Source organism: Pleurodeles waltl, chromosome 5 (assembly GCF_031143425.1).
Source record: "Pleurodeles waltl isolate 20211129_DDA chromosome 5, aPleWal1.hap1.20221129, whole genome shotgun sequence".
Lineage (NCBI taxonomy): Eukaryota > Metazoa > Chordata > Amphibia > Caudata > Salamandridae > Pleurodeles > Pleurodeles waltl.
Genome location: NC_090444.1, coordinates 1,532,674,853 through 1,532,700,292, shown reverse-complemented (window position 1 = coordinate 1,532,700,292; position 25,440 = coordinate 1,532,674,853). Strand labels below are relative to the sequence as shown.

General features: G+C 42.9%; 1 protein-coding gene across 1 annotated transcript in view; it reads left to right on the top strand.

Annotated features, from left to right (window-relative positions):
• Positions 1-25,440, top strand: part of MYOM2 (myomesin 2) — a 571,331-nt gene that overhangs the window by 420,996 nt on the left and 124,895 nt on the right. The window contains exons 30-31 of the mRNA XM_069235814.1: positions 5,274-5,361; positions 5,645-5,683. Coding sequence (XP_069091915.1) covers positions 5,274-5,361; positions 5,645-5,683 — 127 coding nt within the window. The remainder of the gene's footprint in view (positions 1-5,273; positions 5,362-5,644; positions 5,684-25,440) is intronic.

Below are 25,440 nucleotides of genomic sequence, written 5' to 3'. Positions count from 1 at the left end.
CTACATTTATGTGCGCTAAGTTCTCAGTTAAAACTACAGAGTCTCTGCCCATGCACGTTTAGGTTTTGTAGTAAATGTGGGAGGGACACAGGAGAATGGCTCAAAAATAGGAGCAGGCTTACTACAAAAATGGATGGGAATAGGAAGGAGTAAGAGGGCTTTAGGGAGAGTTAGGGAGGGGTTCACAGAAGGATGTCACCCATCCACACAAGAGTAAGTCAATAACAATACACAGCTGGTGGGGACATGTAACTTACACTGTTTTTACTGAATATACACTCGGAGTTTGTGAATATCAGATAGTAGTAAACTGAGTCAAATCTGTAAATTACACAAAAGTGCAAGCTACTTTTGTAAATTAGGCCCACTAGACATGGCCAACCACTAGTACTCTAGCACCCTGCCATGGAAAATAATGTAAGAAAGGACTTAAAATAAAACATTATAGGTAATAATGTTACATGTTAAAACAAATCATTTAAAACAATTAAAAATATAAATTAATATAAATTGATGTTAAAATAAAAAAATAGAACATATATTTTAGTTATAGAATATTGTAACAACTTGTTTTGGATAGCCCTTGTATTGCCAAGAACAGGCCTAGGCCTCTGGCGATGCAGCAGAAATGTGGCACCAGAGACAAAAAATAAAAGTGAGGACACCAGCTGCATACATATTCAGGCACTCAAAGCAGGGTTAAATGTCCATATACCACGGAGGGGGAATTCCTGTCCAAACATTGAAAATCTGTTGTATGCTTTGAATTTGCACTTTTGAAGTTTCTATTTGAGTTCAATGTATTGGAATCATTTGTAAATGTCAATATATTTTTATCAAGTGAGTTGGTTCTGTGTATGTGAAGATTTTATGTAGAAAAGTACAAGATCTACTCCATTACTGTAAGATCTGATAAGGGACAAGCTAAAACAGGTAATGGATATTGCAGATGGATACAACAAGAGAGGTGTTCTCCTAACCTATAACTGGAAACACCTATTGTTAATTAAACTACCTATTTTTCAATGTCATCATCGTGTTACTGTACTACAATGAAACATTCACCTGGGTGAAGGTAAGCACATGAATGTGTTAAATTATTACTGACTTCATTTTGCACTCAAATGCAGCAAAATCTAGCATGACAAAAACACCTGGCTGAGTGTTACTTATGTCAAATTAACACTCTCCCATAAGCCACTGTATAAACCAGTACCCTTTCAACCAAACACCGTCTATCTTGTAGAATACCACCCATTCATAAAAATAAATGTTGCTGCTGCATCAAGTGAATGACTTGCTCTAACAAATATAACTACAATAACATAAAAAACTACACTACATAAATCAGAATCTCAAGAAGCCCTGCCTATATCCACCCAATTTTGCCAGGCAGTCATTACAAAAAAAAACATAACTAGTTTTTTATAATTATGGGACTAACTATGCTTTCCCTCACATAAGCTATGGCTACAAATAATTGAGTATCATACTCATCCCTGCAGAAAAAAGCATGACTTATCTGCTTTACAAAAAATACTACAGTCCCATAAAGAAGGCTATGTTGTTTACGAAAAGCATACAAAACAAAACCAAGAATGAATGCACGCTAAAAACTAATAATGGTTATGGGCAGCACTAATATGCAACAAATTGTTGTAAATAGGTAGCTGCCAAAAAGCAGAATGTTGTCCTTCTTGTCCTTCTTCCTTCTTCGTGTGTTGAGTGACAAAGGTATCAAGCATCACTCACTTTGCGCATCATGTGTAGTGAAAGGCATTGCTGTTGTTGACGGCCTCACATGTTAAGTTGTTGTTAGACCAGTCAGCCTTTGGATGATCTTCACCCAAACTTTTTGCCTTCCTCCTCCATTTTTGCTTATCTCGTTTTGGCTGACCTTAGAAATCTGTGCATTTTACCACTGCTAACCAGTGCTAAAGGCATGTGCTCACTCCTTAAAAAATTGTAACTTTGGGTTATCCCCAATCGGCATATTTATTTTACTTATAAATCCCTTGTAAAGTGGTACTACATGTACTCAGGGTCAGTAAACTAAATGCTATAAGTGGGCCTGCAGCCAAAGGCCAGTATTGGTGCCACCCACTAAAGTAGCCCTTTAAACATTTCTCAGGCCTGCCATTTAAGTTTTGTGTGCTCAGTTTCTAATTACCATTTCGACATGACAAAACAAACCTTTTTCCAGGCCCAAACCTTACTTTTAACTACATATAAGCCACACTTAGATTAAGCCCTGGGCATCCCAGAGGGCAGGGTGAGGTGTATTCAAACATTTGGACACGTACTTGTATTAGAAGTACATATCCTGATAGTAAAAAACGACCTCTCACAATAGGATAACATTGGAATTCCCTATTACATTTAATAAACTGTAATTTCCAAATGGGAGCAGGTAATCAGTCCATGTTTGGTGTCTTTAGTACTGTAATGAAAAATCCTCCTTTATGGTAGAGTCCGACCTTAAATTGTAACTTTGAAAATTCCACTTTTCCTGCCTTAGCCATTTAATGCCCGTAGCCTATCCCTGTCACTCATGACTGGGTGTAGATGACAGTTGGGCTTTCTGTATTCCTCCTAAAAAGCCACACACAATAGAGACTGTAGGCCTGTCTGGATGGGCAATTAATGGCAGGATGGGAGATTGGGTACTAGCTATGAATATTGGATTTCAGACACCAACTCTTCAGTACACTTCTAGACCTGTGGATACTCTGCCAGAAAGAAGGACTGCTGTGCTGCTGAAGAACTGCTGCTACTCTGCTAGAGTGCTGCCCTGTTGGAGTACTGCCTTTCTGGACTGCTGCCTTGATGTGCTGACCTACTGCCTGTTGGCCATTTGCCTGAGTGCGAAGGACTGGACCTACATGTGTTGAACCCAGGACCCCAGAGTGACTCCAAGGGCTTTTTAGCTGGCCTCCTCACTACAGCTTCAGGGACACAAGGCTCCAACAACCATGAATCCAGCACCTGGATTCTTCCATCTGTGAGTCAATCCTGCCAAATGGTGCCACCCCAGGACTGGACTTTTGAAAGTGGCCCTAAGGTACTCTGCCAGTATCTGTGGATCCAGTGGAACTGAGGCATCTCCTCTGCTGCATTGTGCAACCCTGAGCAGAACTGACACATCACTGATGCTACTCTGATTGTACATGTTGCAAAGACCCTCATCGCCTCCACAGCCTCTTTGGAAATGCCACTGCATGATGCATCCTCGTCTCAGACCCTCGCCTCTCTGGTTGATGGTAGCTTTGACGACACTGACACCAGACTCTGCATTGCAGCCTCACAGTTCCTCGGTACTGACGCATCACCTCAACTGCTCAACACATCCTTGATGCCGTACTTCACATCACAAGTCCTCATTGATGGGATCCTAGACAATGACGCAGGACCTCGCATTGCAACGTCACTGCACCTTTGAAGCCACGCATTGTTTCAGCTACGTGATGCTTCTTCAACACAGATCATAGTAACACTCTACAAACCAGAATAGTTCCGCATGCCAAACTGGGTCCCTGTGGCCAGCACGTGCACAGTAGCAACAGATAGGCACCACTGGTGCTTTGTGCTTTTTGGTACTATTTTTACTGAAGTTGTTAAATGTGCATATCTCTGGTTGTACTGTTAGTATTTTTGTTCTTTTGTTCTTGTTTTATTTATTAAAAACTATTCTATTTTTATTAACTAGTGTGGGATCCTTTAGTGGTCTGTTTTTACTATGATACTGTTTTAGGTGTTACAAAAATACTTTACACACTTTTCGGTGCAAAGCTACCCAGGGGTTTAGCATGGGTTAATTCAATGTTTGCTTGTGACTTCACCCTGAGAAGAATTGTGGTTGCTGGTTGAGAAGGGTTCCGCCCCTCCAACAAGTAACCCAATTTCTTACAATTGTGTCTAGTGTGCTAGGGGTGTATGATGGTAAGCACTGTGCTTCTGGTACCCTTTGAGAAACTTTATTCATGACAATGATGGTAGAGGAGGACCATAAAGAGGGGTATGATAGTAGGCCTTTGCTCCAAGCTACTTTTATAACATTTCAGTGATATTTGCCCATGTAAAAAAAGAAAGGGTAACACTAATTACCATTCAGGTTAGCATGTTGCAAATTGCAAATAAAGGTAAACAAATTACATCATTTTTACTGGGAGAAAAAGGCCCCAGTTAAAAGTCAACCATAGACATCCAGCATTAGCCTCAATACTGTTGTGCAAACTATTTACCACACTCATCGTTAGAGCAGTGATATGAGACTCGGCCAATGTCCTCTACTGACGGTGGAGGAGGAAATCAATTATTCTTCACGCATTTCAGTTTTATTTTAAGGTTTTTACTTGAAGGTGAGATCTGTGTAGTGTTCAGGGAAAAATGATGAGGTGGTAATGTTAGTGGGATCAAGAGATGTAGAGAAGTAAATGATTTTGGTTTCTGAAGAAGTAAACCTTAATGAGTGCAGAGTCTACCAACATTCTAATCGCAGTAGCATCAGAGATTCTATTGATTCTATATATACAAAATGGCAAGACCCCGAGAAAGGAACAATCTGGATGTCATCAATATAAAAATGATACGAAAATGCAAAAGAGGAGAAGATGTCACATTTGTAAGGAGTGAAGGGGGAACTAGGAAATGCCATAGTTAGAACACTGGAGTATAACCAGGGGTCGGGGGATTAGTGATATGAGAATTACCAGGAGAGTGAGAAGCGGCAGCTATAAAGATAGGAATAAATTCAATATAATACTTTTCCTGTGATCACTTAAAGAGGTTCAGGAGAGGAAGAAGCAGCAACTGTAAGACAGGATGAGAATCAATACAATGTTTAACCAGTAATTGTTTAAAGAAGTCAAAGCCCCAATATTGCAAGGTAACTGATAATGCCAAAGACTGCAAAAATGTAAAGGAACAGAGCAAAAATGATTTGGTTGAGCAAGGTCATCTCTAAGGGCCATCTCTGAGTAGAGTCAAGTGATTGTAGCCATATTAAAGTGATTGAAGTATGTTGCAGGAAGAGAAACACAAGATAAATAAATATTCAGGCTCTCACTGGAGTAATCCTGCTTTTAAAGCAGGATTGAAAGAGATAAACGCTTTTGTCTGGGTTCAGCAATCTGTGTCATTGTTGTCACATTATGTTGAACAACATTGACTTCATCTCAGTTTTGCATAGATTTATTAAGACTAGAGCACACAGTCAAAGTGTCACCTTAAATATAATTCCCCTAACGCATCTTTATAATGCTTTGTTTCTCTAGCTATCGAAGAAGGATCAAGGTGTTTATAAGGCAACATTGAAGGATGACAGAGGGCAAGATGTTTCTACTCTTGAAATTGCTGGCAAAGGTACAAAATAACCAGATGTATGGTGCTATCTAGCCTCCGCGATAACATTTTAATGCATGCATGTAATTCTTTGAAGCATATTTTTTAAACATGAACATGCGTGTGTGTGGACTGCTGAATAGAGCAAATGTAGAAACATGATGAACTGCACTTTCAATATATAGCGACAAACCTAGTAGTAGTTACTTTTGGCATTGCTTAACTTTCTTGTGAAATCTTTATTTAAGCATGTCAGTTATTCGGTTTCGGTTTGAATGTAACATATTATAATATTTCCCTACAGTATTCGAAGATATAATCCTCGACATGAGCAGAGTTTGTGGTGAGTAGTAGTTACTCAGATTTACACATTTCCATTAATATTTGTCTCTAGGGAGTGTTGTGAAAAATGAAATATCCATGTCAGATTGTAGTCATGAATATGTAAAGAGGTATTCAGCAAGATGACAACGGTTGGTAATTAATACTGTGGCTACCTAAGCAGCATCGCACCCCTTCCTGTGCACAAAGAGTTGGCTTATCCTGAGTGACAGTGGCAATGAAAAGTGAGCTAATTTGAATTTCCCTTAGACTGGCTTAACAGTAAAAGGACATAAGCATGTGTTTCTGAAGAGTGCCCAACTCTGGTTAATATACAGCTGAAAAGTTTGAAGATTAAGGTGTCACTTTAGAGCTCAAGGAGGTCGGATAAAAAAAGGAGGATAAGCCTTTGGTGGCTTTACTTTACATACTCTAAACAAAGTTAGAGGGAGTGGTGGAGAAAGAAAGAGAGAGAGAGAGAGACAGCAAGAAAAATGTGGGAGGGGCTAGACACAAGAGTGGACGGAATTGTAGAATAGGGGTGAGAGCACATGTAAAAATTAATGAAAACTGGGACCCTACCACGGGCACTGAAAAGCGATTGAGAATATAGGAATGTTGTTCCTCTGCATTAAAACACATTATTAAAATCAGACAGGAACATTTGGAGAACCTGATCAGAGTGGCAGACTTCAGAATCCTTAGTATGCAATGGGTGTGCTCAGAAGATAATGTTCAAGGAGTTGTTGAAGCTCTTATTAACCCAAATGATTTAAACTGTCATTCCTATATTAAGTTCACTGTTGAGGAAAGTAATCAAACGTACAAAATAACAAAGTGGACCCCTCAATAGCTTTGTTCATCTTATTATTCCTGTTTGAAGAGAAATGACAATCCTCCACTGTTGAAGTATGGGGCAAACAGGGAAAGGGGTTGAGAAAGTACAACAGAGTAGCCCATCTCAGTAGTCGTACAGGCATCGCCTCGTCCGGTAGAGTGATGTCAGGATACAGCAACAGAAACTGTACACACCCACAAGCAAGAGTTTAAGGGTTTGAGAAAACTAAGAAGTGTGATGGAATGACTCATCAATCTCAGGGCAAATGTACGCTTGAAGAAGCTCTAAAACCCACCAGTATACCGGCATGGAACTCAGGTAAACCCTAATACTTGAGGTACTGCAACTAAAGAAGGAAGTGTGAAAAGATTAGGAATAAGCTAAAGGTAAAAATTAATGAGGAACCTACATGCAAGGGGCTAGAAACGTGGAGAACTACAACAGAGGTGTGGGAATTTAGAGCCTGGTCATGAGTTTACATGTATTGGAGGCCAAAAAACGCCCCAAAGCCACTGCAGTTTAACATGTCTACTGAGCAAATCCCTTGTCGTGTTGACTTTGACTACCCTTCTTTGAACGCGAAACAGTTTGTCCCAGAAGTGCTAGCCTATGGTCTCTGACAGGCAAGCTGCCACATGTCCAGTCTCCACAATCTCCACAATCTCCAGACTTCTATTAGTTCTGATCTTTTAGTTTTAGAGGCCATACAAAAGTGATGCAGTATTGAGCGGGCAGCATGTGAAGTGTTTTGAACATTTTGGTCACATATGGAACTCCCTGTTCCTTGCCTCAAAATGAGCTTTAGACCTGACTAGAACCAGTAAATACAACCAGGAAAGCAAGAAAAAGCAGACATGAAACCATAGTGGCAATGATGTGAATGCAGACTACAGAGATATTATGTTTAAGGTAGCTGCAATGCAAGCATAATACCAAAGAAGATACAGAAAAGCCACAGAAAAATAATCCTACCCAGATCTGGGACAAGAAGCTATGACATGGCATAAATAACAAGAGTATCAGGAAGACCCCAGTGCATCTCAAAGTTCTGTCCTTGTTGTGGCAACTTACTAAGCAGCAGGTGCGTTACAAAGGGAATTTACATGTTTACTGATATTAGGTGGCAAGGACACTCTGAAAGAGTGAAATCTGAGACTATAGGTTGATTACACTTCTATAATGTTTAAGGCTGATTAATGAAGGGACTTGTGTGTCTAGATGGAAGAAAGTTTAATTTGGGAGCAGATGTGGTCAAATGAGCATCATGGATGTTATGAATAGTAAGAGCTACAAATCTGTAAACAGAGTTCTGAGATCTGGCTGAACTCAAACTTGCCATGGCTCCTCAGAGAATGCATAGCAAGCGTCATTTTACATCTTCATAGACAGCAGCAAGAGAGGGAGGGGTAACCTCACTCAAATCTTGCAGGTGCGCAGCAGTCGCTACAGTGGGTGCTCCTTCTCCTACCTCTCCACCATGTTTTGGATCTGAAGACATGGCTCTTCGATAAGAGGCTATCATTCCTCAATGATAACCCTCCGCGCCAGGATACGCCTTGGGGTGCAAAACCACACTTATATTTGATTGATTGATTGAACCATTATACCGCATTATAACATCCCCATTGGTCCTCTTACTAATACATGCACTACGCTGTACATCAATTTTCTGTAAAATAATTTTGTCTAATAAACATGTTGCTCCCAGAAATCTATTCTTCCATCCCACTAGACTAAGACATGTAGGGGCTTTATTTAGAGTTTGGTTGAGGGATATCCCGTCAACTGTATTATGATCCAAGTATAGCCTGTGGAGATCGTGATATGGTGGACAGGATATCCATCATGTTTGTGACAGAGTAACCCGTTCGCCAAACTCTACATAAGGCCCATAGTTCCATGACCATTTCTTTGAACAAACAATCGAAAAAACACTTTATGGCAGTTTTAATGTGCGTCTCAAGCAAAAGGATGGCACCGCTAATCGAGACTTTGTTAATTTACTTAAGGTTGGATTTGCAAATGGACTTTTAACCAACAGCTGACATTAAGGGCCTTATTCACAAAGAAAACTTACACATTTGTGTATATTTATGTTTTTTCTTATACACAAAATTGCATTTGAATAGTAATTTCACTAATGCAGAGACACCACAGTCTGGGCAGAGAACTTTGCACATAAAAAGATAGGATAGGCTTATCTTTTTATGTATTGAGTTCTACCGCTGACTGCAGAGTTTCCAAACTCATAAACTTACTATTCAAATGCAGTTTCTGAATATGAAACTGACTCAAACTTGTAAATTTACCTTTGTGAATTGGGCCCAATTATGAACATGCTGAACTGGGCACTAGGGGAAAAGAAGCATGTCACACCTTCTACATTACATGAGCGTTCTTTCATACTCACAGTAATTGACTGCATTAACCTTCCTATTCTCTGCTTATTATGCCTGCATGGAAAATATCACTGCATCTCACATTTGCTCCTCGATGTCAAAGATTGCTCCATACATGGTACTTTCTCAGTACACCCTGCGTGGATTCTGTAGCAGCTTTACTCGCCATCGAGCTCTAGATTTGCTTAACTTTACAAATATTTGGATTATTTCTCCAGAGAAGATACGTGCTCTGCCCTAGAAATCTAAAATGATATCAGAAAGGGGCAGATCTTTATCTATCATTGATTTATTGATTGATGTAGAGAAAAAAGTGTGCATTAAGGAACTACACAAGGATAGAATAAATCTAAATTCCATGGGATTTAGATTTTCTAGGAATAATTAGGTGTGGAATTACATGGAGTTACATAAAAATCCACAAGCTTCCACTGACTTCTTTGAGCAGACGGAGTTTGCGCATGTTGTGCTGCTCATGTTGAGTTTTACAACCAGGAGCTTGTTCTTCTCTGTAAAGTCAGTGCGAACTGCACCATGCCGCGCCTCAGAGCATGCTGCCTCTTTCTGCCGTTTAAGAAGATTTTCTGCTCTAGTGGCAGCTTTCTCACTGTGAACGGTCACAATCTGCCATGAACATCCACGCTGAGAAATCTTAATGGGGGGAATTCAAGCACCTAAAAATTGCAATAAGGGACACAAATTCTCCCTTGCCAACTTAACATTGGTGAGCTGCACACGTGAAATAACACCACACAGTGGTTGGCCGAGTTTTGCTGGGAATCCATGCTCCAAGAAGAGCCCAGAGTGGGCAAAACTCTGCGATAACCGCAGAGCAGAATTTTTTTCCCACCCTTAGACATAACTATATGATGCTACAATTGTGTTTTTGTTCATTTCTTGTGATCCATCTTTGAAAAATATACTGGAGTGCATGTGTCAAACATAGGTTATATAGATAAACCTTCCATTATGTTTAGACAACCCCTTTCCACTAAAATGCTATTGCACATCTGGGGCTTTATTAAATCATAAAATCATAGCTGATACTGCAAGAGTAGAAGTCTAATAATCATCTGAACCACCAATATTTGATCCCCCAAAATGTTACCTAAGTAATTCGACGATACCGTCTCCAGTTTGTCTAGCATTTGGAGACTTACACTCCTCACCAGAACAACCCGCTTTAGCAGAGTTGAATAGAAATAAATATTGGAAGAATAAAGAATTGAGTTCTAGGCTAAATATTAGACAAAAAGTGGATTTTCAATACAGAGAAGTTAAACGTGGTACAGAGAAAATATTCAGGAAATGCTGTAAAAGCTCAAATTGCAGAATTACAGAATAACTTAAATCATAGAACACATCAATCCCTATCTAACAGAAATCAAATAAGTAAGAGCACATAGACACATCCCAGAAAGTCTAAGTCAAAAATGGATACAGAAAATAAAGACTCCAGTAACAGCAGATTTAATGACAGCTGTAAAATGGACCAGAACCCCCAGCCTAACCAAAGTCAAAGCTCAGACTAAACTTAAAAAGCTAAAATTCAAGAACTTTTATACAGTAATCACACCTTTTAATTTCTGTGAAATCAGCAAAGCTTGATCATGGTTAGGACCGCCTTGGAAAATCAGAAACATCCATGTATATCAAAAGACGTTAGCACTTAAAATAAGAGAAATCTTCTATTTTCTCCCTCATCATCCACCTTCCTAAGATGAGAGTTGATCAACACAAAATAAATTATCTTTCTCACATTCGCTCATATAATCTGCATATCTACCCAAACATTTCCAGCAGACGTCCTTGAAAATGATATTTTGGGCACATGGTGAAAGCCTCATTCACAATACAGTTTTTCTAATATTGTTGAACTTCACCATTCCACTTACGTCATTCACCTGGTGTTCCATGGAAACAAAGAGATAGATGGCTTTTCAGTGGGACACTGATTGAGAGGGGGAATGAGCAGGAAAAGGTTGAACAGAATTTCAGAAACTACATCCATATTAGAAATAATGGTGTCTCACACAAAAATGTTGCATAACTATTCAACTCATTATCTACCCTTCTAAATGACCTTAATAGTTCATTTCAGGTGCAATGTCATCAGCTCATCGGTTATACCGCTGCATTATAACAAAACACCTTTAGAAATAATTTTCCCACAAAATATACACATTTTATATATTTTTGAAAAGGCTTTTACAATACAAACTGCATTCATCTGTCACCATGGAAGACAGGGGTCACATTCTTCATATCATTTAAGCTTATAAATCACTCGAAGCCTTTATTTGTTCCTCTCAATCTTGAATTTAGTGATGACAATAAATAAGGATGTATTCTTCAGCCCAAATATGAAAACCACCATTAGGTTTCAATTGTTTTGATTAGAATGTTATGAATTGAAACAACATAAAGCAGGCATACCCATCTAACATTCCTCAAAACTGAACATTCACCAGCTATCCAAACCTCTACCATTTCCTAGTTGACTCTGCTTTGGTTTCCTCTATCCAATTTCATTTCAAGCTGCACATCTGGTTGCTTTTATTGTCATTCACCTTAAGGACCCATTCTCGCTTTTTGACTAGAATATTTTTTTATGTTCAGAAAACCTAGCACTGTCAGTCTCTTTGTGCACGTGATTTCTCTGGAGTCTTGGTTTAGATGCAGATGATCATCAGGTCAAAAGCCACCATTAAAACTGTGTTTCCAAAAACACATGATTTTTAAAAGCCTCTATGTGGTCCACACATCTTTTGGAGAATAGGTAGCATGCTCAGCAATTAACTTAAGCCTGAATTGAGAGAATTCTTCTCATATGAGACTACTAGAATTGTTTCTTTTCAAATTTGGAAAGTCCCCACGTTATAAATAGGGTCTTTGGTTGGCAGTCAGGTTAACCCCTGTCCAAGCAAGAACCCTCACCCTAGTCAGGGTAAGTCACACACAATCCCTATTATCCTGTGCCAACCCTCTGGTAGCTTGGCACTGAGCATTCAGGCTTAACTTAGAAGGCAATGTGTAAAGTATTTGTGGAATAAATCATGCAATAACACAGTGTAACACCACACAAATACACCACACAGTGTTTAGAAAAATATATAATATTTATCTGGGTAACTGCAGGTCAAAACAATTAAGATTCAATAAGTACACATTGAAGTATCAATTAAAAAATTATTTGAAGAGTCTTTAGTTCTTAAAACGCAACAAATGTCTCTTGCAAGCACAAAGTACCTGATTTGCGTTCAAATACACTGCAAGAGACCGCAGAGGAGGAGATGCGGGGAAAACAGGGAGGTGTGCGTCGATTTTTCTGGTGCACACAGATAATGCATTGGTGAGTTTTAATGCACGGCACGCTTTGCGTCGATTTCCGGCGCATAGACTTGGATCCTCTTTGGGTTGCGGGGTTTTCGGACTCCCTGTGGATGATGCATTGAAATCCTGGGCTTGCGGGACGAAGTCACAGGGGCTGCGTCGATCTGGTGAGAGATGCGTGGAAATTTCTGGTGTATGGCAGACACTGCATTGATTCCTCTCAGGAAGTGGGGCTGCATCGTTCCTGCTCGGCTTTGCATCGATCCAGTAGCCCGTGGGTCGAATTTCCGGTCACAACACTGGCCCTGTTTCTTTCTCCTTTTCGGGAAGTAAGGCTGCATCGATCCGGTTCGGCGTGCGGTGATTTTCTCACCGCGATGCAGGCTGTGCATCGTTTCTTGCAGGCTGTGTGTCGATTTTCACTGCACAAGTTCTTTTGCACAATTTAAGTCTTTTTGGTCCTGAGACTTCAGGGAACAGGAGGCAAGCCCTATCCAAGCCCTTGGAGTGCACTTCTCAGCAGAGCCAGAGGACAGCAAGGCGGGAGGGCAACAGCAGGGCAGCAGTCCTTTGCAGAAAAGCAATCAGGTGAGTCCTTTGGGCAGCCAGGCAATTTCTCTTGGCAGGTTGCAGGTTCTGGTTTAGGGGTTCTTCTCCAGTGGTATCTTGTCCAGAAGTGTCTGAGTTGACAGGGTCAGAGACCCTGCTTCAATACCCAAATGTGCCTTTGAAGTGGGGGAGACATAAAAAGAGTGGCTTAGAAGTGCACAAGGTCCCCTTTCAGTTCCATCCTGTCTTCTAGGGTCCCAGTAGGGGGTGTGGCAGTCCTTTGTATGAGGGCAGGCTACTGTCCTTTGACATGTAAGTGTCAGGCCCTCCACCCTCCCAGCCCAGGAAGACCTGTTCAATGTGCAGATGTGTGCAAGTGTGACTGAGCACCCTGCGTTTGGGGTTGTTTGAGTGAATGCACAAGGGAGCTGTTAACTAAACCTAGCCAGAAATGGATTTGAAGACACAGAAGGATTTAAAGGCCATACATACGAATACATTTTCCCATTGACACAGAATGGGTAAAACCTTTGATACATATGGCCCTAAGTGTGGAGACATGCTCACTTTCTAAAAGTGGCATTTCTAGAACAGCAATATTAACCCCTTCGCTGCAAGGCCTTTTCCCCCTCCTGTGCCAGGTCTTTTTTTTACCTATTTGGAATAGTTCTCGCTTAGGCCCTCATAACTTATTGTCCACATAAGCTACCAACGCCAAATGTGCGTCCTTTTTTTCCAACATCCTAGGGATTCTATAGGTACCCAGACTTTGTGGGTTCCCCTAAAGGAGGCCAAGAAAATAGCCAAAATAGAGTGAAATTTTCGTTTATTTTTTAAAAATGGGAAAAAGGGGCTGCAGAAGAAGGCTTGTGATTTTTCCCCTGAAAATGGCATCAACAAAGGGTTTGCGGTGCTAAACTCACCAGCTTACCAACTTTCAGGAACAGGCAGACTTGAATCAGAAAACCCAATTTTTCAACACAATTTTGGCATTTTACTGGGACATACCCAATTTTTATGATTTTTTGTGCTTTCAGCCTTCTTCCAGTCAGTGACAGAAATGGGTGTGAAACCAATGCTGGATCCCAGAAACCTAAACATTTCTGAAAAGTAGACAAACTTCTGAATTCAGCAAAGGGTAATTTGTGGAGATCCTACAAGGGTTTCCTACAGAAAATAACAACTGAAAAAAAGAAAATATTGAAATTGAGGTAAAAAAACTGCGAATTTTCTCTACGTTTTACTCTGTAACTTTTTCCTGCAATGTAAGATTTTTTAAAGCAATATACTGTTACGTCTGCTGGACTCTTCTGGTTGCGGGGATATATAGGGCTTGTAGGTTCATCAAGAATCCTAGGTACCCAGAGCCAATAAATGAGCTGCACCCTGCAGTGGGTTTTCATTCTATATCGGGTATACAGCAATTCATTTGCTGAAATATAAAGAGTGAAAAATAGCTATCAAGAAAACCTTTGTATTTCCAAAATGGGCACAAGATAAGGTGTTGAGGAGCAGTGGTTATTTGCACATCTTTGAATTCCGGGGTGCCAATACTAGCATGTGAATTACAGGGCATTTCTCAAATAGACGTCATTTTTACACACTCTCTTATATTTGGAAGGAAAATATGTAGAGAAAGACAAGGGGCAATAACACTTGTTTTGCTATTCTATGTTCCCCCAAGTCTCCCGATAAAAATGATACCTCACTTGTGTGGGTAGGCCTAGCGCCCGCAACAGGAAATGCCCTAAAACACAACGTGGACACATCCCATTTTTTCACAGAAAACAGAGGTGTTTTTTGCAAAGTGAGATGTGCCTGTAGATTTTGGCCTCTAGCTCAGCTGGCACCTAGGGAAACCTATCAAACCAGCACATTTATGAAAACTAGACACCTACGGGAATCCAGGATGGGGTGACTTGTGGAGCTCTGACCAGGTTCTGTTACCCAGAATCCTTTGCAAACCTCAAAATTTGGCTAACAAAACACATTTTCCTCAAATTTCGGTGACAGAAGGTTCTGGAATCTGAGAGGAGTCACAAATTTCCTTCCATCCAGCGTTCCCCCAAGTCTCCCGATAAAAATGGTACCTCACTTGTGTGGGTAGGCCTAGCACCCACGAAAAGAAATGGCCCAAAACACAACGTGGACACATCACATTATTTTACAGAAAACAGAGGTGTTTTTTACAATGTGCCTACCTGTGGATTTTGGCCTCTAGCTCAGCCGGCACCTGGGGAAACCTAGCAAACCAGCACATTTTTGAAAACTAGACACCTAGAGAAATCCAGCATGGGGTGACTTGTGGGGCTCTGACCAGGTTCTGTTACCCAGAATCCTTTGCAAACCTCAAAATTTGCCCAAAAAACACGTTTTCCTCACATTTCAGTGACAGAAAGTTCTGGAATCTGAGAGGAGCCACAAATTTCCTCCTACCCAGCGTTCTTCCAAGTCCCCCGATAAAAATGATACCTCACTTGTGTGCGTAGGCCTAGCGCCCGCGAAAGGAAATGCCCCAAAACACAACGTGGACACATCCCATTTTTTCACAGAAAACAGAGGTGTTTTTTAGAAAGTGCCTACCTGTAGATTTTGGCCTCTAGCTCAGCCGGCACATGGGGAAACCTAGCAAACCAGCACATTTTTAAAAACTAGACACCTAGGGGAATCCAAGAAGGGGTGACTTGTGGGGCTCTGACCAGGTTCTGTTACCCAGAATCCTTTGCAAACCTCAATATTTGGCCAAAAACAACTTTTCCTCTCATTTCGGTGACAGAAAGTTCTGGAATCTGAGAGGAGCCACAAATTTCCTGCCACCCAGCGTTCTCCTAAGTCTCCAAATATAAATGGTACCTCACTTGTGTGGGTAGGCCTAGCGCCCAAGAAAGGAAATGGCCCAAAACACAACGTGGACACATCACATTTTTTCACAGAAAACAGAGGTGTTTTTAACAAAGTGCCTACCTGTGGATTTTGGCCTCTAGCTCAGCCGGCACCTGGGGAAACCTAGCAAACCAGTACATTTTTGAAAACTAGACACCTGGGGGAATCCAAGATGGGGTGACTTGTGGGGCTCTGACCTGGTTCTGTTACCCAGAATCCTTTGCAAACCTCAAAATTTGCCCAAAAAACATCTTTTCCTCTCATTTCGGTGACAGAAAGTTCTGGAATCTGAGAGGAGCCACAAATGTCCTTCCATCCAGCGTTCCCCCAAGTCTCCCGATAAAAATGGTACCTCACTTGTGTGGGTAGGCAGAGCGCCCACGAAAGCAAATGGCCCAAAACACAACGTGGACACATCACAGTATTTCACAGAAAACAGAGGTGTTTTTTACAAAGTGCCTTCCTGTGGATTTTGGCCTCTAGCTCAGCCAGCACCTGGGGAAACCTAGGAAAACCAGCGCATTTTTGAAAACTAGACACCTAGGGGAATCCAAGATGGGTTGACTTGTGGGGCTCTGACCATGTTCTGTTACCCAGAATCCTTTGCAAACCTCAAAATTCGGCCAAAAAAACACGTTTTCCTCACATTTCGGTGACAGAAAGTTCTGGAATCTGAGAGGAGCCACAAATTTCCTTCCATCCAGCGTTCCCCCAAGTCTCTTGATAAAAATGATACCTCACTTGTGTGGGAAGGCCTAGCGCCCGTGACAGGAAATGCCCCAAAACATAATGTGGTCACATCCCATTTTGTGACAGAAAACAGAGCTGTTTTTTACAAAGTGCCTTCCTGTGGATTTTGGCCTCTTGCTCAGCCGACACCTGGAGAAACCCAGCATACCAGCACATTGTTTTAAACTAGACACTTAGGGGAATTCAGGATGGGGTGGCTTGTGGGGCTCTGACCAGGTTCTGTTACCCAGAATCCTTTGCAAACCTCAAAATGTGACCAAAAAACACATTTTCCTCACATTTCGGTGACAGAAAGTTCTGGAATCTGAGAGGAGCCACAAATGTCCTTCCGTCCAGCGTTCCCCCAAGTCTCCCGATAAAAATGGTACCTCACTTGTGTCGGTAGGCAAAGCGCCCACGAAAGGAAATGGCCCAAAACACATCGTGGATACATCACATTATTTCAGAGAAAACAGAGGTGTTTTTTACAAATTGCCTTCCTGTGGATTTTGGCCTCTAGCTCAGCCGGCACCTGGGGAAACCTAGCAAACTAGCACATTTTTTAAAACTAAACATCTAGGGGAATCCAAGATGGGGTGACCTGTGGGGCTCTGACCAGGTTCTGTTACCCAGAATCCTTTGCAAACCTCAATATTCAGCCAAAAATATACGTTTTCCTCACATTTCGGTGACAGAAAGTTCTGGAATCTGAGAGGAGCCACAAAATTCCTTCCATCCAGCGTTCCCCCAAGTCTCCCGATAAAAATGGTACCTCACTTGTGTGGGTAGGCCTAGCGCCCACGAAAAGAAATGGCCCAAAACACAACGTGGACACATCCCATTTTTTGACAGAAAACAGAGGTGTTTTTTGCAAAGTGCCTACCTGTAGATTTTGGCCTCTAGCTCAGCCGGCACCTGGGGAAACCTAGCAAACCAGCACATATTTGAAAACTAGACACCTAGGGGAATCCAGGATGGGGTGACTTGTGGGGCTCTGACCAGGTTCTGTTACCCAGAATCCTTTGCAAACCTCAAAACTTGGCAAAAAAAACATGTTTTCCTCACATTTCGGTGACAGAAGGTTCTGGAATCTGAGAGGAGCCACAAATTTCCTTCCACCCAGCATTCCCCGAAGTCTCCCGATAAAAATGATACCTCACTTGTGTGGGTAGGCCTAGCGCCCGTGACAGGAAATGCCCCAAAACACAATGTGGACAAATCCCATTTTTTGACAGAAAACAGAGCTGTTTTTTACAAATTGCCTTCCTGTGGATTTTGGCCTCTAGCTCAGCCGGCACCTGGGGAAACCTAGCAAACCAGCACATTTTTTAAAACTAGACACCTAGGGGAATCCAAGATGGGGTGACCTGTGGGGCTCTGACCAGGTTCTGTTACCCAGAATCCTTTGCAAACCTCAATATTCGGCCAAAAAAACACGTTTTCCTCACATTTCGGTGACAGAAAGTTCTGGAATCTAAGAGGAGCCACAAATTTCCTTCCATCCAGCGTTCCCCCAAGTCCCCCAATAAAAATGATACCTCAATTGTGTGCGTAGGCCTAGCGCCCACAAAAGGAAATGCCCTAAAACACAACGTGGACACATCCCATTTTTTCACAGAAAACAGAGGTGTTTTTTGCAAAGTGAGATGTGCCTGTAGATTTTGGCCTCTAGCTCAGCTGGCACCTAGGGAAACCTATCACACCAGCACATTTATGAAAACTAGACACCTACGGGAATCCAGGATGGGGTGACTTGTGGGGCTCTGACCAGGTTCTGTTACCCAGAATCCTTTGCAAACCTCAAAATTTGGCTAACAAAACACATTTTCCTCAAATTTCGGTGACAGAAGGTTCTGGAATCTGAGAGGAGTCACAAATTTCCTTCCATCCAGCGTTCCCCCAAGTCTCCCGATAAAAATGGTACCTCACTTGTGTGGGTAGGCCTAGCACCCACGAAAGGAAATGGCCCAAAACACAACGTGGACACATCACATTATTTTACAGAAAACAGAGGTGTTTTTTACAATGTGCCTACCTGTGGATTTTGGCCTCTAGCTCAGCCGGCACCTGGGGAAACCTAGCAAACCAGCACATTTTTGAGAACTAGACACCTAGAGGAATCCAGCATGGGGTGACTTGTGGGGCTCTGTCCAGGTTCTGTTACCCAGAATCCTTTGCAAACCTCAAAATTTGCCCAAAAAACACGTTTTCCTCACATTTCAGTAACAGAAAGTTCTGGAATCTGAGAGGAGCCACAAATTTCCTCCTACCCAGCGTTCTTCCAAGTCCCCCGATAAAAATGATACCTCACTTGTGTGCGTAGGCCTAGCGCCCGTGAAAGGAAATGCCCCAAAACACAACGTGGACACATCCCATTTTTTCACAGAAAACAGAGGTGTTTTTTAGAAAGTGCCTACCTGTAGATTTTGGCCTCTAGCTCAGCCGGCACCTGGGGAAACCTAGCAAACCAGCACATTTTTAAAAACTAGACACCTAGGGGAATCCAAGAAGGGGTGACTTGTGGGGCTCTGACCAGGTTCTGTTACCCAGAATCCTTTGCAAACCTCAATATTTGGCCAAAAAACAACTTTTCCTCTCATTTCGGTGACAGAAAGTTCTGGAATCTGAGGGGAGCCACAAATTTCCTGCCACCCAGCGTTCTCCTAAGTCTCCCAATATAAATGGTACCTCACTTGTGTGGGTAGGCCTAGTGCCCACGAAAGGAAATGGCCCAAAACACAACGTGGACACATCACATTTTTTCACAGAAAACAGAGGTGTTTTTAACAAAGTGCCTACCTGTGGATTTTGGCCTCTAGCTCAGCCGGCACCTGGGGAAACCTAGCAAACCAGCACATATTTGAAAACTAGACACCTAGGGGAATCCAGGATGGGGTGACTTGTGGGGCTCTGACCAGGTTCTGTTACCCAGAATCCTTTGCAAACCTCAAAACTTGGCAAAAAAAACATGTTTTCCTCACATTTCGGTGACAGAAGGTTCTGGAATCTGAGAGGAGCCACAAATTTCCTTCCACCCAGCATTCCCCGAAGTCTCCCGATAAAAATGATACCTCACTTGTGTGGGTAGGCCTAGCGCCCGTGACAGGAAATGCCCCATAACACAATGTGGACACATCCCATTTTTTGACAGAAAACAGAGCTGTTTTTTACAAATTGCCTTCCTGTGGATTTTGGCCTCTAGCTCAGCCGGCACCTGGGGAAACCTAGCAAACCAGCACATTTTTTAAAACTAGACACCTAGGGGAATCCAAGATGGGGTGACCTGTGGGGCTCTGACCAGGTTCTGTTACCCAGAATCCTTTGCAAACCTCAATATTCGGCCAAAAAAACACGTTTTCCTCACATTTCGGTGACAGAAAGTTCTGGAATCTAAGAGGAGCCACAAATTTCCTTCCATCCAGCGTTCCCCCAAGTCCCCCGATAAAAATGATACCTCAATTGTGTGCGTAGGCCTAGCGCCCACAAAAGGAAATGCCCTAAAACACAACGTGGACACATCCCATTTTTTCACAGAAAACAGAGGTGTTTTTTGCAAAGTGAGATGTGCCTGTAGATTTTGGCCTCTAGCTCAGCTGGCACCTAGGGAAACCTATCAAACCAGCACATTTATGAAAACTAGACACCTACGGGAATCCAGGATGGGGTGACTTGTGGGGCTCTTACCAGGTTCTGTTACCCAGAATCCTTTGCAAACCTCAAAATTTGGCTAACAAAACACATTTTCCTCAAATTTCGGTGACAGAAGGTTCTGGAATCTGAGAGGAGTCACAAATTTCCTTCCATCCAGCGTTCCCCCAAGTCTCCCGATAAAAATGGTACCTCACTTGTGTGGGTAGGCCTAGCACCCACGAAAGGAAATGGCCCAAAACACAACGTGGACACATCACATTATTTTACAGAAAACAGAGGTGTTTTTTACAATGTGCCTACCTGTGGATTTTGGCCTCTAGCTCAGCCGGCACCTGGGGAAACCTAGCAAACCAGCACATTTTTTAAAACTAGACACCTAGAGGAATCCAGCATGGGGTGACTTGTGGGGCTCTGACCAGTTTCTGTTACCCAGAATCCTTTGCAAACCTCAAAATTTGCCCAAAAAACACGTTTTCCTCACATTTCAGTGACAGAAAGTTCTGGAATCTGAGAGGAGCCACAAATTTCCTCCTACCCAGCGTTCTTCCAAGTCCCCCGATAAAAATGATACCTCACTTGTGTGCGTAGGCCTAGCGCCCGCGAAAGGAAATGCCCCAAAACACAACGTGGACACATCCCATTTTTTCACAGAAAACAGAGGTGTTTTTTAGAAAGTGCCTACCTGTAGATTTTGGCCTCTAGCTCAGCCGGCACCTGGGGAAACCTAGCAAACCAGCACATTTTTAAAAACTAGACACCTAGGGGAATCCAAGAAGGGGTGACTTGTGGGGCTCTGACCAGGTTCTGTTACCCAGAATCCTTTGCAAACCTCAATATTTGGCCAAAAAACAACTTTTCCTCTCATTTCGGTGACAGAAAGTTCTGGAATCTGAGAGGAGCCACAAATTTCCTGCCACCCAGCGTTCTCCTAAGTCTCCCAATATAAATGGTACCTCACTTGTGTGGGTAGGCCTAGTGCCCACGAAAGGAAATGGCCCAAAACACAACGTGGACACATCACATTTTTTCACAGAAAACAGAGGTGTTTTTAACAAAGTGCCTACCTGTGGATTTTGGCCTCTAGCTCAGCCGGCACCTGGGGAAACCTAGCAAACCAGTACATTTTTGAAAACTAGACACCTGGGGGAATCCAAGATGGGGTGACTTGTGGGGCTCTGACCTGGTTCTGTTACCCAGAATCCTTTGCAAAACTCAAAATTTGCCCAAAAAACATCTTTTCCTCTCATTTCGGTGACAGAAAGTTCTGGAATCTGAGAGGAGCCACAAATGTCCTTCCATCCAGCGTTCCCCCAAGTCTCCCGATAAAAATGGTACCTCACTTGTGTGGGTAGGCAGAGCGCCCACGAAAGCAAATGGCCCAAAACACAACGTGGACACATCACAGTATTTCACAGAAAACAGAGGTGTTTTTTACAAAGTGCCCTCCTGTGGATTTTGGCCTCTAGCTCAGCCAGCACCTGGGGAAACCTAGGAAAACCAGCGCATTTTTGAAAACTAGACTCCTAGGGGAATCCAAGATGGGTTGACTTGTGGGGCTCTGACCAGGTTCTGTTACCCAGAATCCTTTGCAAACCTCAAAATTCGGCCAAAAAAACACGTTTTCCTCACATTTCGGTGACAGAAAGTTCTGGAATCTGAGAGGAGCCACAAATTTCCTTCCATCCAGCGTTCCCCCAAGTCTCTTGATAAAAATGATACCTCACTTGTGTGGGAAGGCCTAGCGCCCGTGACAGGAAATGCCCCAAAACATAATGTGGTCACATCCCATTTTGTGACAGAAAACAGAGCTGTTTTTTACAAAGTGCCTTCCTGTGGATGTTGGCCTCTTGCTCAGCCGACACCTGGAGAAACCCAGCATACCAGCACATTGTTTTAAACTAGACACTTAGGAGAATTCAGGATGGGGTGGCTTGTGGGGCTCTGACCAGGTTCTGTTACCCAGAATCCTTTGCAAACCTCAAAATGTGACCAAAAAACACATTTTCCTCACATTTCGGTGACAGAAAGTTCTGAAATCTGAGAGGAGCCACAAATGTCCTTCCGTCCAGCGTTCCCCCAAGTCTCCCGATACAAATGGTACCTCACTTGTGTCGGTAGGCAAAGCGCCCACGAAAGGAAATGGCCCAAAACACATTGTGGATACATCACATTATTTCAGAGAAAACAGAGGTGTTTTTTACAAATTGCCTTCCTGTGGATTTTGGCCTCTAGCTCAGCCGGCACCTGGGGAAACCTAGCAAACTAGCACATTTTTTAAAACTAAACATCTAGGGGAATCCAAGATGGGGTGACCTGTGGGGCTCTGACCAGGTTCTGTTACCCAGAATCCTTTGCAAACCTCAATATTCAGCCAAAAATATACGTTTTCCTCACATTTCGGTGACAGAAAGTTCTGGAATCTGAGAGGAGCCACAAAATTCCTTCCATCCAGCGTTCCCCCAAGTCTCCCGATAAAAATGGTACCTCACTTGTGTGGGTAGGCCTAGCGCCCACGAAAAGAAATGGCCCAAAACACAACGTGGACACATCCCATTTTTTGACAGAAAACAGAGGTGTTTTTTGCAAAGTGCCTACCTGTAGATTTTGGCCTCTAGCTCAGCCGGCACCTGGGGAAACCTAGCAAACCAGCACATATTTGAAAACTAGACACCTAGGGGAATCCAGGATGGGGTGACTTGTGGGGCTCTGACCAGGTTCTGTTACCCAGAATCCTTTGCAAACCTCAAAACTTGGCAAAAAAAACATGTTTTCCTCACATTTCGGTGACAGAAGGTTCTGGAATCTGAGAGGAGCCACAAATTTCCTTCCACCCAGCATTCCCCGAAGTCTCCCGATAAAAATGATACCTCACTTGTGTGGGTAGGCCTAGCGCCCGTGACAGGAAATGCCCCAAAACACAATGTGGACACATCCCATTTTTTGACAGAAAACAGAGCTGTTTTTTACAAATTGCCTTCCTGTGGATTTTGGCCTCTAGCTCAGCCGGCACCTGGGGAAACCTAGCAAACCAGCACATTTTTTAAAACTAGACACCTAGGGGAATCCAAGATGGGGTGACCTGTGGGGCTCTGACCAGGTTCTGTTACCCAGAATCCTTTGCAAACCTCAATATTCGGCCAAAAAAACACGTTTTCCTCACATTTCGGTGACAGAAAGTTCTGGAATCTGAGAGGAGCCACAAATTTCCTTCCATCCAGCGTTCCCCAAGTCTCTTGATAAAAATGATACCTCACTTGTGTGGGAAGGCCTAGCGCCCGTGACAGGAAATGCCCCAAAACATAATGTGGTCACATCCCATTTTGTGACAGAAAACAGAGCTGTTTTTTACAAAGTGCCTTCCTGTGGATTTTGGCCTCTTGCTCAGCCGACACCTGGAGAAACCCAGCATACCAGCACATTGTTTTAAACTAGACACTTAGGGGAATTCAGGATGGGGTGGCTTGTGGGGCTCTGACCAGGTTCTGTTACCCAGAATCCTTTGCAAACCTCAAAATGTGACCAAAAAACACATTTTCCTCACATTTCGGTGACAGAAAGTTCTGAAATCTGAGAGGAGCCACAAATGTCCTTCCGTCCAGCGTTCCCCCAAGTCTCCCGATACAAATGGTACCTCACTTGTGTCGGTAGGCAAAGCGCCCACGAAAGGAAATGGCCCAAAACACATTGTGGATACATCACATTATTTCAGAGAAAACAGAGGTGTTTTTTACAAATTGCCTTCCTGTGGATTTTGGCCTCTAGCTCAGCCGGCACCTGGGGAAACCTAGCAAACTAGCACATTTTTTAAAACTAAACATCTAGGGGAATCCAAGATGGGGTGACCTGTGGGGCTCTGACCAGGTTCTGTTACCCAGAATCCTTTGCAAACCTCAATATTCAGCCAAAAATATACGTTTTCCTCACATTTCGGTAACAGAAAGTTCTGGAATCTGAGAGGAGCCACAAAATTCCTTCCATCCAGCGTTCCCCCAAGTCTCCCGATAAAAATGGTACCTCACTTGTGTGGGTAGGCCTAGCGCCCACGAAAAGAAATGGCCCAAAACACAACGTGGACACATCCCATTTTTTGACAGAAAACAGAGGTGTTTTTTGCAAAGTGCCTACCTGTAGATTTTGGCCTCTAGCTCAGCCGGCACCTGGGGAAACCTAGCAAACCAGCACATATTTGAAAACTAGACACCTAGGGGAATCCAGGATGGGGTGACTTGTGGGGCTCTGACCAGGTTCTGTTACCCAGAATCCTTTGCAAACCTCAAAACTTGGCAAAAAAAACATGTTTTCCTCACATTTCGGTGACAGAAGGTTCTGGAATCTGAGAGGAGCCACAAATTTCCTTCCACCCAGCATTCCCCGAAGTCTCCCGATAAAAATGATACCTCACTTGTGTGGGTAGGCCTAGCGCCCGTGACAGGAAATGCCCCAAAACACAATGTGGACACATCCCATTTTTTGACAGAAAACAGAGCTGTTTTTTACAAATTGCCTTCCTGTGGATTTTGGCCTCTAGCTCAGCCGGCACCTGGGGAAACCTAGCAAACCAGCACATTTTTTAAAACTAGACACCTAGGGGAATCCAAGATGGGGTGACCTGTGGGGCTCTGACCAGGTTCTGTTACCCAGAATCCTTTGCAAACCTCAATATTCGGCCAAAAAAACACGTTTTCCTCACATTTCGGTGACAGAAAGTTCTGGAATCTAAGAGGAGCCACAAATTTCCTTCCATCCAGCGTTCCCCCAAGTCTCCCGATAAAAATGGTACCTCACTTGTGTGGGTAGGCCTAGCACCCACGAAAGGAAATGGCCCAAAACACAACGTGGACACATCACATTATTTTACAGAAAACAGAGGTGTTTTTTACAATGTGCCTACCTGTGGATTTTGGCCTCTAGCTCAGCCGGCACCTGGGGAAACCTAGCAAACCAGCACATTTTTGAAAACTAGACACCCAGAGGAATCCAGCATGGGGTGACTTGTGGGGCTCTGTCCAGGTTCTGTTACCCAGAATCCTTTGCAAACCTCAAAATTTGCCCAAAAAACACGTTTTCCTCACATTTCAGTGACAGAAAGTTCTGGAATCTGAGAGGAGCCACAAATTTCCTCCTACCCAGCGTTCTTCCAAGTCCCCCGATAAAAATGATACCTCACTTGTGTGCGTAGGCCTAGCGCCCGCGAAAGGAAATGCCCCAAAACACAACGTGGACACATCCCATTTTTTCACAGAAAACAGAGGTGTTTTTTAGAAAGTGCCTACCTGTAGATTTTGGCCTCTAGCTCAGCCGGCACCTGGGGAAACCTAGCAAACCAGCACATTTTTAAAAACTAGACACCTAGGGGAATCCAAGAAGGGGTGACTTGTGGGGCTCTGACCAGGTTCT